Here is a 13,266-nt window from a genome sequence, read left to right as displayed (position 1 = left end):
ACATTTATGCATCTAATACACGTTCACAAATCCATCCTCATTATCAGTTTAGATAATCAAACTAATGTCTTCCAGCTGGAATCTATGTAGACATTTTTCTCTGAAAATAAGTTAGCTTTAAAAAGAAACTAGGCACATCACTGAATTCTTTATAGTGGCAAAAAATAAAAATAGTTTCAATGTCCATCACTAAAGTGTGTTTAAATAAATCAGCATGTATCCATTCAAAAAAAATTTTTTAAAGAATATATTCATTCAGTCCAACACTATGCACTGAGCAACAGTGATGATGTACATTAGTTATAATGGATGATGTCCATGAAAAATGCAATGTGTAGTTTGAGCAGCAAGGTGTAGAATATGATTTCTTTTTTTAAAGTAAAGGTATGTGTATGCATGCACACCTTAAATGCACTTAAATGCTTTCTCATCAGTTCTGCTAGCCTTTTCAGTGGTGTTTCCTGAACCTAACGGTAGGATATCCCAGTTTGCCCAATAACTGGGCAAAAACTGCATTCAACTTATCTGCGGTTCATTGACAGTGGTTATTAAGGAGATCTTACCCAAAGGACAGCTAGGAAAGAGAATTACGACATCTTTGGACCTCAGGAGCAGGTTATATATGGAATCAGAGAGGGCTTCTCACCAACTCGGTGTTTGTATCCCCCCCAACCCCCGCAGCTTCCTCCACAGTCCAGGATGGTCAAATAGCAGTACTGAGAGTCAGGAGAAACTAAAATAATAAGTATTCAATTTTAGCTCTATCTAAAATAACTACCCATGATGAGATTGAATAAGATATGACTAATTTTAAACATTAATTTGGCTCTTGGTTAAAAAGTTTAAGTGTGGAAATTCTTTGGAGATTTAACCTGCTGTTGTTCAGAAGCAGTAAGCTGTGGATTATGAATTCACCCAGTCAAATGATTGCCCTTTATCAGCCACCTTTCCTCACGGGATGCCCTCGGGGAAGCAGCCTCCCCAGACTTCCTAGGGATGAGCTGCAATAGAATCTCAGCTAGCCTTAGAATGCCATTCCCCTGAAATTGTTAGGCCAACTCTTAGTGAGATCTTAAGAGTGTGAACTTGAAAGATCAGCACTGCAGACCTTTTCAGGAAGGAGGCATTTGTCAGTGAAGCTGAAATTGCTTTATCTCAAAATCAGTTAGCTTTGGAAATACCACTAAATGAAACAATCATTTGCAAAATTTCTAATTATTCTTTCCTAATTTGTGCTAAAATCCAAAAGGAATAATATTGGATTATCTGCTCTTTTGAATTAAACATCCTGTGTGCCATTTATTTGCATACATGAGTAAGGCTTTACAATAATATATAGGATGTATAGGAGTTTTTTCCCCAAAAAATTGATAACTCCATAACCCCAAAAGTTAAACCATATTCTAGACTATGAACTTGAAGGGAGTTTGTTTACTGATCAGCTAATCAAATTATTCAGGCAAGAATCCTCAAGAAAATTCTTTATTGGTCTGTTTCCCATTTTGCATAAAATATTAATAGCAAGCAGCAAGGAAAAGTAAATTGAAAGTCATAGCTAGTCAAGACTTTATAACAATTTAATACTTTATGTCTTCATCTGGCAATTTTTTATAATTGTTTCAGTTCTGTAAATTACTTATTTGTTGTATTTTATTATATTAGGTAGACAAATATATGTGTTAATGATACAGATTGTATCTGGACAGTCACTATAATAATATATGCCTTTAGTTACCTCGATTTAAGATTATTTTGAAGGGACACAGCATCAATCCAGAACAATTCTCTAACTACTTGAATCATTACAGGATCTAGGAAAAGAGCACCTGTCCCATGGGACTCAAACATGAGTAGAATAGCACCATTAGTACTATAATTCCTTCTCGCAGCCCATTAACTATTCCCAGGAGACAGAAGGAAAAACACATAAAGCCCATTGCTTATCAGAGCTATGAGGTCTATAAATAATTATACCTTCTTGATTTTAGTAAAGTAGGATGAGGAAGTATATTACTACTACTAAAAAAATACATTCAAATTATAGTCTCTAAAGCAACAAAATAGTGTTCCATGGCCAGCCTGTAATCCTAGCACTCTGGGAGGCTGAAATGGGAGGATTGCTTGAGTTCAGGAGTTCAAGACCAGCTTGAGCAAGAGCGAGACCCCATCTCTACAAATACGAGAAAAATTAGCCAGGTGTCGTGGCATGCACCTGTAGTCCCAGCTACTCAGGAGGCTGAGGCAAGATCACTTGAGCCCAGGAGTTTGAGGTTGCAGTGAGGTATGATGATGCCACTGCACTCTACCTGGGGCCACAAAGCGAGACAATGTCAAAAAAAAAAAAGTGTTCCAAATTTTCAGAAAACTCACAGTGACTCAATGTTTTTAAAGACTTATTTCTAATTGCAATTGCCAAATCAATTATTTTTGTTGTGATGTTTTATTTTCAAATAATTATTACTTTTGTAGAATACTGAAAATTTGAATGAAATTAAAACTGAAACATATATTAAATAATACTCCTATTTGGAAGAACTAGGAATTGGAGGAAACAAAAATAAATGAAATTAGCGTGATACTAAAGTTTAAATTTTTGTTCCAGGATCCTTTGAACCAAATACTTGGCAGCTCCCCAGAGCATGTTAGTTAATTGCCTTTTTGTGTATACATTTCCATATGCTGACTCATCATTTTGGCTTTAAGAGGTAGTCGTCATAACAAGATCGTGAATATTTACATATTCCTCCCTTTCCTGCCTGTCTTATGGAACTAATAGTTTCTGAACACAAACTATTATTTTATCATTAAAATATTTTCCTAAGTATTATTACTGTTTGTAAAATAGGCCAAATAAAGACCACCACAACTGCCTTTAAAATACTGTGATAATAGAACTGAAGTTAAAGACATTTTAATCCTTCACTCCCATAAATGAGCTTTGTTTTGGCCCAGAGGTCAAGAATGCCTGGCCTTCAGTAACATGGGATGCCAGGGCACCCTGACCCCAGACCAAGGGAGCAGAACTCTCCTGGACTCATTTCCCTTTGTCACAAACCTATTTTAGTATCAAATGCCCACTGTCTACATATTTGAGAGATTAGAGCCTTACAAATATATAGATTCCTCAGTAGGCTCAGAATCTGGAGACAGAAATGACCTTTCACGATCATTCTGTTCATCCCCTTCATTCTGTGAGTGACCAAATCTTGGTTTTGACTTGGTGCAGCCTTGCTGTGCAGGACAGGAGGCTGCCATCTCCCTGAGACGTGCACCTGTCAGCTGTGGTGGCCGTGGTGTTAGGATGTGTTCCATGTCCTCCCCCAGGTCAATCCGCAAGTCCTTGAAGCTTTGTCTAAGAACAGCCGAGTGACCTTGTATGATATCTAAATGTAGTTGTGCCTCTCTGATTTCTTTAACCCCCTCCCTAACTTATATTTAAGAATCAGTACAACCATTGATCTTCTAAGTAATTTTACCGAAATACATTAATTCTATAGGCGAATGAAAGGTAACCAAAGCCATCCTTTCCTGGAAGCGTACCTTGTATTCTAATCGCAGTTTTCTTTCTGTTAGCATAATGTTCTCTCAGCTAGTGCTTCTGATGTTCTTGCTCCCTATGTAGTTAAACAGTGATAGAAAACAGTGCTGTTTTCCTTCTGATATGAATGTGTGCGAAGGAGGAAGGGAGAATGTATAACCCTTTGAAATCTTAGTTTTTCAGCATATTGAAAACTGTTCAGTATATCTCGGGTTTTCTCTTGATTCAACTCATTAACGGCAGGGAACAAATACATGGATACGAAGTAGTTCAGTTCTAGCTTAGTGCATAAGTACTGCTTACCTTTCTCATCCCACGCTCTAATCTCCTGAACTGAAAAGAGCCAGGCCCTGAAGATCTGGAAGGGGGGCTGGCTTCCTTGGCACCCTATTCTCTTCCAGGATGAAGTCGTCTCCTCTCACCCCTATACTGCCTTATGTTATAGCTTTGTTTTTAATATTTCTCTAGACCATAGAAGCTTGCGTTTCTGCTTAATAGGCTTATTGACATTGGTCATTGGTGGAATGATTGGAATAAAAAATTGATACAGTGTGACAACAAATTAATGGCCAGTTACTGTGTGCATTTGCCATATGTTAATAAAATTTGAAAGGAGCTGTTCATCCTACTTGGATGATTGGTTATTCCTTTTATCTAAGCCAACTATGAAAATAAAAACTGACTCACATTCCCAGAACCTAATAAATTTAGGGCATTTTCTAAAATAAATGCATATATGCTTTTCAGATCTCTGTTTTTTCTTTCTGTACACTTTTGATTAGATGTACTGTACATGGGTATTTTGGGAACAAAATCAAGATTTTGCTGTAAAAACGAACAGGGAATAAGAATGAGGCTAGCCCAGGATTCCAGGCACCAGTTGTCTTCATTGTTTTCCTTTCCTCTGGCATTCCTCAGCAGTCTGGCTGCAGCAGCAATCACAAACCTGAAAGGGTTTAACCAGGGTTGTGACTGATGTGCAGCAAAAACAAAGGCAATGGTTAGGAAATCTAGGGGACACCCAGAGCAGCATTTAAATGGGGTCTGCCTTGGAAAACGTGGAGGAATGTGAGCATTCTGCAAGCCTTCACTGCCTGGCCTCAGCTTGTCCTTGCAGCCTTCCCTCCAGCACCTTCCCTTCCTGACACTCACCTGTGTCAGAAGGTACCTCTGGTTCCTGGTGAGCCTCTGCTTGTGTGTTCTCTATGCCCAGGGTCTCCTCTCCTCATTCTCTCCTCTCTCACTCTTACTTATCCTTCAAGAATCAACTCAGATATGAAAATATGCTCAATATCACTAATCATCAGGGAAATGCAAATTAGAACCACAAGGAGATACCACCTTACCCCTATCAGAATGGCCATGATTAAGAGTCAAAAAACAATATATTATTGGCTTGGATGCAGTGAAAAGGGAATGTTATACACACTGTGAGAATGCAAACTAGTACAACCTCTATGGAAAACAGTATGGAGATTCGTCAAAGAGCTAAAAGTAGATCTACCATACAATCCAGCAATCCCACTTCTGGGTATTTACCCAAAGGAAAAGAAGTCATTTTACAAAAAAGACACCTGCACCCCAATGTTTATCACAACATAATTTACAATTGCAAAGATAGGGACTCAACCTAAATGCCCATCAGCTGAGGAGTGGATAAAGAAAATATGGTGTGTACACACACACACACACACACACACACAGAAACTTGAAGCTGGAGCTGGAGACTATTATTCCAAGTGAAGTATTTCAGGAATGGAAAAACAAATGCCACATGTTCTCACTTATAAGTGGGAGCTAAACGAGGGATACATATGGTCATAAAGTGGTGTAATGACATTGAAAACTAAGGAGTAGGGAGAGGAGTAAAGGATAACAATCTACCTATCAGGTACAATGTATGCTATTCTGGCAGTGGGTACACTGAGAGCCCTGACTTCAGCACTATACAATTCATCCATGTAACAAAAAAATACGTGTATCCCCTAAATCTACTGAAATTAAAAAAAAAAAAAACAGTTTAAAAAAAAAATTCAACTGAGGAGTCTCCTCCTTGAAGAAGCCTGTGATCCCTATCATGTTGGATCGCATGTCCTAGCTTTAGGTGCTCAGAGAAGCACAGGTTTATCTTGGCTTTTACCATATTCAATTCAAATTATTGATGCTTAGGTCTTTCTCACTCATTACACTATAAGGTCTTTGAGAAAAGAGTGATTTATTATCATAACCCATGCTTGTAATCCAATGCCATGTGTAGTCCTGGCAAATAGTAGGCATGCAATAAATGTGCATCTAAACTAAAACCCAAGTGTGGGTTTTGAGGTATCTGAAAGGGAATATATTGGTCAGCAGAATAATTGACTTTATTCTTTATTTGAATTACCGCATATATCTTGAAGTTTTAAGTGGCTCTCCAGAAATAGACTATACTGATGAATATGACCGTATCTCAGGAGTCACTTTTATTTGTATGTATGTATGTTTATAACTCTTTCTTAAAAGACTACCTCTTTTTAAAAAGCAATTCTCCAAGATGAGCCAGGAGATGATAAGTTTTGAAGCTTATGTCTTTGACCCTTTCAGATTTGTCTAACATAATTTTGTTGAGATTCTTGAGCATAGATTGAATAAAATGGGGAATGAGTTAGTAGTGCCTTAGAAAATAGAATATTGTGAAGATAAACATAGGAAAGGGAGTCTAGTAAATGGAAGATTTGGAGAGGGATGGGGGTGGATATATAACTAATGAATCTATAAAATTTATCTTCTATCAAAATAAAATTTTGTATATAATGTCTAAAATTCCATGGAAGCTCAGGCTGAGATTAATTAAAATATTGAAGGGCTTTATGTGGGACTGGGGCATGGTAGGAGTGTTTCAGTCTGATTTTATTTTCTATTCTACTTGGAATTGTTGTGTATCTCTATATAGCACCTGTACCTTCCAAAACGTTTGTCTACCTGTTCAATCAGCACGAACACACAGCAACTTCTTTCTATCTTAAGTCAACACTAATTTTTCACTTGGAGATAGGTTTCAAAACCTAAAACCAGTAGCCAAAGAAAACAACGCTTGGTTTTACAATATCCAGAGTAAACTATTAGCTGAAATGCCATTATTAAAAAGCTGTCTCTTTGATCTCTACTGTTTAGAATTACAAAGAATGGAATTAGTCTGACCCATAACTCTTGTTTTCTTTAGTGGTATTGGAAGGAACTGGCCCTGGGCCTCTGGAGGCAGCAGTATTCTGGCAGAATTTGGAACCCTGCATTTGGAGTTTATGCACTTGAGCCACTTATCAGGAAACCCCATCTTTGCTGAAAAGGTGAGATTCTCCAATATGCCTTACCTTACAGAGCAGCACTTGTGAGAAACAATATCCTGTCCTGGGAGATTTAGTAATTGTAAATTTTGAAAATAACAACCAGAGTTAAATAGCTCTTTCTGAAGTTTTGTGACATGCAGCGTTCCATTTAACCAAACTGTAAACCCACGGTCTTTCCGTGGCCCCATTCTAACTCACGGTGAGAGGGCCTGGCTTCTCATTTGTTCTCTGTACCTTAAGTAAGTTACTTTGCCTGTCTTAGTTTTGTTTCCTAGTCTAAAAATATTTAGAACTGTATGGACTTTATCAGTCAAGTATGTGCAAGACTTAAAGTGTTATACAAATATGATGTCAACATTGAATTGATTTCTAATTTTCAGGAAGCAAATTCATATTTGAATAAATTCATATTCCCCCCACCACTCTACCTTAGTTTTCAACGTAGTTTTTGGCTCCTTTTTACAGCAGAATTCCTTGAAAGAGTTGTCTCTGCTTGCTGTCTTCTCTTCTAGTCTCTTGAACCCCCTCCCAGAGGGCTTTTTCCCAGCCACATGAGTCACAGTGACAGGGGGGCACCACGTTGCCAAAGTCACTTATCCATTCTGCCCCGACACCTTCCTTGGCCTCTCAGCATTGGATACTGTCGGTCAGTTCCTTCTTCATGAGACACTCCTTGCAGTTGGCTTCGGGCATAGAATACTCCCCCCGGTTTGCCTTCTTTTTTGCTTGGTGTGCCTTCTCAGCACCCCGACCTCTAAATGTCAGAAAACCCCAGCACTCAAATCTGTGCCTCTTCTTTTTCATATTCACGTCCTACATTGTCTCCCCCAGTCCCTTGGCATTGTGTACCATCGATATACCGTTGGCTCCAAACCGATAATTTCAGACTCGGTCTGTGTCCTAAACTCCAGACTGTATATCCAGCTGTTTATTCACATCTCCACTAAGAGATCTAATAGATAAGTCCCACTTAAAATGCCTCAGACTCTGCCCAGGCCTGCTTATACTGCAGGCTTTGCTGTCTTGGCAAATGGCTCCTCAGTGGACCCAGTGGCTCTGGCCAAAGATCTTGAGGTCATCCTGGTTCTTCTTTTTGGTAAAGCCCAGGTCCTTTGCCTCCACCTTGCACCCTCTGGCAGCCCCTTGGCCCAGGGCCATAACCTGTCACTTGGACTCTGCAGTAGCTCCTGACTGCCACTTCCTCTCCTGCCCTTCCATCTTCCAAGACACTCAGAGTAAAACAGGTCCTCAGGTGGCCTGTATGACCTGGGCCCTGGCTCTCCCCCTCCTCGGCTCCCTAACATTCTCCCCTTTGCTTCCTCATCTCTGGCCCCAGTGGCCTCCCAATACCATCATGTTGGGGATTAGGGCCTCCATATATGAGTTGGGGGGATACAATTCAATCCATAGCACCCTCTTTTATTTTTTTTCACATTTATCATCACCTGACATACTATACAGTCATGCATGGCTTAATAACATTTTTTCAAAGATGGACTGCATGTACGGCAGTGGTCCCATAAGATAATAATGGAGCTGGAAAATTTCTCTCGCCTAGTGACATCATAGCTGTCATAAAGTAGTAGTACAATGCATTAGTCACATGTTCGTGGCAATGCTGGTGTAAACAAACCTGCACTGTCAGTTGTATAAAAGTATAGCCCATACAGTTATGTACAGTATATAATATTTGATGATAATAAACAAGTGTGTTACTGGTTTACATATTTATTATGCTTTACTTTTTACAGTTATTTTAGAGTATACTCTACTCCTACTTATTTTTTTCAAAAGTTAACTGTAAAACAGCCTCAGGCAGGTCCTTCAGCAGGTATTTCAGAAAAAGGCATTATTATCACAAGAGATGACAGCTCCATGCATGTTATTACCCCCGAAGACCTTCCAGTGAGACAAGATGTGGAGATGAAAGAGTGATATTGATGATCTTGATACTTCGTAGGCCTTGGCTAATGTGTGTGTTCGTGTCTAAGTTTTTAACAAAAAAGTTTTAAGAAATTAAATAGAAAAAAGCATATAGAATAAGGAGATAAAGAAGTTATTTCTGTACAGCTGTACAATGTTTGTGTTTTAAGCTAAGTGTTATTATAAAAGGGTCAAAAAGCTTTAAAAAATTAAAAAGTTTATAAAGCAAAAATCGTCACAGTAAACTAAGGTTAATTTATTGAAGAAAGAAAAAAATTGACAAATTTAGCATAGCCTAAGTGTACAGTGGTTATGAAGTGTGCAGTAGCACACAGTGATGTCCTAGGCCTTCACATTCACTCACCACTCACTGACTCACCCAGAGCAACCTCCAGTCACGCAGGTTCCTTTCATGGTAAGTGCCCTGTACAGGAATACCATATTTTATCTTTTATACCATATGTTTACTGTACCTTTCCTATGTTTAGACATGTTTAGTTACACAAATACTTCAGTACAATAACATGCTGTACAATGCATAGCCTAGGAGCAATAGGCTATGCCATACAGCCTGTGTGTGCAGTAGGCTATACCATCTAAGTTTGTATAAGTGCACTCTACGATGTTTGCACAGTGGTCAAATCACCTGACAACACATTTCTCAGAATGTATCCCCGTCATAAAGTAACGCATGACTCTGCTTATCTATTTATTGTCTGTCTCATCCCACTATAATGCAAAATTCCAAGAGGGGTAGTTAGCGACTTATCTGCTGATATGCCTCTAGTTCCTGGGATGGCGTCTGGCATATGGTAGATAATCAGTGTAACTATATTTACTTACTGCTATTATTTTGGTAATAATAAGCTGACAGCAACTATCTGTGTTCTAATTCTACATCATTTAAATTAACTTATTTTTTTCTAATATGGAAAAAAATCAGGAAAGGGAGAGGAGTGGCACAAAAATTGTTTTTTAGATTTTCATGGTAACATTTCATTTTCTATTGTAGGTGATGAATATTCGAAAAGTGCTGAACAAACTGGAAAAACCAGAAGGCCTTTATCCTAACTATCTGAATCCCAGTAGTGGACAGTGGGGTCAACGTAAGTCAAAAGCTTTACATTCTTATAGCTCCTTAAGGTCCTGTGCTAGCAGTACAGAGAGGGCATGCAAAAGCAGCACAAATTTTGTTGAGAAATGTTTAGAAAAGAAGAAAAGAGGTATGGTTCCTTTAATAAACAGGCTTCTGTCATAAGACAGATTGTGTTACCAGGAAACTGAATTGTTTATTTTTCATGTGTAACAGTAAGTAGGATGACATATAAGCACATTTAAAGCTATTAATCAGAAGGGGAAGATCTGGTCAGGGGAGGATGGGGACATTAGCCTGTAACAAGCTGGTCATATGGATGGAAAGTAAATGTATTCCTTTGTGCTAATGACTATGTGGGTTTTGCACAGAGTAGCTAGGTCATTCTGCTTCCTAACATTCTGTATTTCTGCATGGCTATACAATGAGAGAGGAGCCTGAATCTATAAAGAGCTGGGAAATTGAAAGAGCAAGCACAATGTTTTCCCTACTTAATTGTAAGCCACCAGGTAAAGGTTTCTTGCCAGTAGAGTTACCTTTAGGGTAGGAGAAAGTATCATACAAGGACTTTTGATGCCAGAAGCCCTTACTTAAGACTCTTAAGACAATTTTGACCAGGGGTATAAAGATTCAGAGTAGTTGAGAGAAATGTCTCAAGCTGATTTGGAAAAACATTGGTAGATTAAGTAGCAACTGAAAACAAGTGAAGAATATTAAGTGAGATGCCTAGCCATGGCGAGAGTGTACCGCCTTAAAATTTCACTCTAATTTGGGGTTTTTTTTTATATTTAAATGTCATGTCCTCATTGTTACTTTAGGAGTGCTTTTCTTAAAGAATAATTTAGTAGAAAAGAATGTGCTAAAATCCATGTGTGTGTTGGTAATAGCTATGGAAGACGTAGCTATTGAAACCTTAGGACTATAATCAAGGTTGCCACTTACCTAAGTGTGGTCTGTGGATCATTGGAAGTGCTTGAGGCCTTTCTGGGAGGTCCACAAGTTCAAAACTATTTTTATGATAATACTAAGACTTTCTGCCTTTTTCACTGTGTTGACATTGAACTTATATTGCAAAAGCAATGGTGGGTAAAACTGCTAAAGCCTCGTGAGAACCAAGGCAAACACCAAATCCAAATAGTAGTAATAATACTCATTGTATTCTTAACTACAGTTAAAAATTTTTTAAAAGATGCCAATTTCACTTATGAATGTGCTTAATGAAACAGTTGAAAAAGTATTGATTCTAGTAAATATCAAGCTTTGAGTACACACCTTTGTAGTGTTCTAAGTGAGGAAATGGCAAGTACCCAGGAATCACTCCTGCTGCATTATGAAAAATAGTAGACGCCTCGAGGAAAAGCTCTTGCGTGATTGTGTTGTGAGCTGAACTAGCTGCTTTTTGTTTCATGGATCACCATTTTCCTTGAAAGAACAACTAAAAACAAACTGGTTATTTAGGCCTCAGTAATTGGTAGAGGTGTTCTTGAAAATGAGCCTGTCATTTCAAGGAAAAGTGACAATATTTATGCCAATTATGATAAAATCTGAGTTTCTAAATAAAAATTAGAATTTTTGAAAACATCTGCATGCCACCATGAGCTTGACACAAATACTTTTCTAATGAGACTGGTGGTGATGCTAACAAATGTGGTTTTCTGATTTTGTGTAATGAAATGTGTCACTATTTGGAGGATCTGCCTAATTCAGTGAACCAATATTTCCCAAATGACCAATGCATGATATTACAAAATTATGCATGGAAAAGTTCTATTCAAAGTACAAAATAGACCAATGGATTTTAATGTAACAGTAAAAAAATTCATTGATGTAATTTCTAATTTGCACATTGCAACTAACCTTTAAGAAACTTTAACCTTTAAGAAACTACTTGCCCGGTTTTGTTGTAGTATCAAAAAAAACTATCCACAATTATCTGAAAAGACTATTAAAATACTCTTCTGTTTTCCAACTGTATAACTGTGTGAGGCTGATATTTCATCATATATTTCAGCCAAAACAGCATATAGCAATGGATTGAAAGTAGAGCAGATATGAGAGTCTGGCTGTCTTCTATTAATAGTAAGGCAAACATTAAAGAGATTTGCAACAGTGTAAAGCTGTGTCAGTCTTCACACCAATTTTTTTGTTCTGTAAAATATGTTTTTATGAAAAATATGTGTTAACATAACGGATATACAATTATTTTAAATAAAGTAACAAAATATTTTTAAATTATGTTTTAATTTTCCAATATGGTAAATATTGATATATATTACTCACATAACAAATTGTTTGGGGTGCTTACTTCTTTTTAAGAGTGCTGAGACTAAAATGTTTGAGGGCCACTAGAGTACTAGGGATAAAACAGAACTTGCATATCTTTCTAAGTCAAGATGACTGGATACAATTCTCTAAAAAGATAAGCATTTTGGGAATTCTTCTCACCACAGATTTCAAAAATTGAAAAGTCTCTTTGATTTACTGCTTCCTTTTTATAATTTAGGATTTAGATGTCGGTATGAAGTAGGACAAAAGCAGCCAGTTTTATTGAAAGAAACATCTCAGCTTCACCTTCTGGGTCACCCATATACAATGTATTTGGCCATGTTTCCTAGTACAAAGAGTCCTTGATATTTGGATGGCTTTGGGGCCAATTTCCTGATGGAAAAGCAGACACGATCAATGAGCCCCTTGTCTCTTCTCCATCCCCCAACCTGTGTTCCAGCCACAAGGAAGACACTTTTTTTTTTTTTTATTCTTTAATCAAGGCCTGCTTGGCCATGTCCAAGTCTTTGCTCATGCTGTTTCCTTAGGCCTTCTTGCTCTACCAAGGCCCGGCTTAATTGTCCTTTCTTCCAGGAGGTCTTCTTCAAGACCCTGACTGGAATTTATTAGCATCCACTCCTCCTCTGTTTCTTCCTCCCCTGCCCCAGCACTTTGGGTCATTTCCTATCACAATCCTTTGCCCAATAACCAACGTACATGCTCATCTTCCTAGGGGTCCAAAGCTTTTGACCAGATCTTTGTCATATTTGTTAATGCAGCACACAGTATCTTGCACCTAGTAGGTGTTTACTTACTTGGATTTTGTGAATACTCATGAGTTCTGTATTTCATCTATCTTTCTGCCTCTGTTTTTAATAATGGTTCTTTGTATGCTTGTTTAACAGTTGCTCCTGCTCCTCAGTTGTGGCTGAGAGGTGGCATCTGGTCCTGGTCACTGATATTTAAACAGATCTTGTGACCACTGAGGCCAGATGTGAGGTTTCATGTCAATACACAGAACATTTATCACCCTTTGGTTTATATAACAACTATCCATCTATCATATGTATATTTGTGTAGTGTCATCACTGGCATCATTGGGGGATTGCTTTGGGGAGGGA

The 13,266-nt window shown here is 38.0% G+C and overlaps 1 protein-coding gene across 1 annotated transcript in view; it reads left to right on the top strand.

Annotated features, from left to right (window-relative positions):
- MAN1A1 (mannosidase alpha class 1A member 1) overlaps positions 1-13,266 on the top strand; it is a 160,519-nt gene that overhangs the window by 126,857 nt on the left and 20,396 nt on the right. The window contains exons 6-7 of the mRNA XM_045544273.1: positions 6,741-6,864; positions 9,800-9,893. Of these exons, the coding sequence (XP_045400229.1) occupies positions 6,741-6,864; positions 9,800-9,893 (218 nt within the window). The remainder of the gene's footprint in view (positions 1-6,740; positions 6,865-9,799; positions 9,894-13,266) is intronic.

The sequence above is a fragment of the Lemur catta genome, chromosome 2, assembly GCF_020740605.2.
Source record: "Lemur catta isolate mLemCat1 chromosome 2, mLemCat1.pri, whole genome shotgun sequence".
Taxonomy (NCBI): Eukaryota; Metazoa; Chordata; class Mammalia; order Primates; family Lemuridae; genus Lemur; species Lemur catta.
The sequence above is the reverse complement of the archived record's forward strand: the minus strand, read 5'-3'. Positions and strand labels throughout refer to the sequence as shown.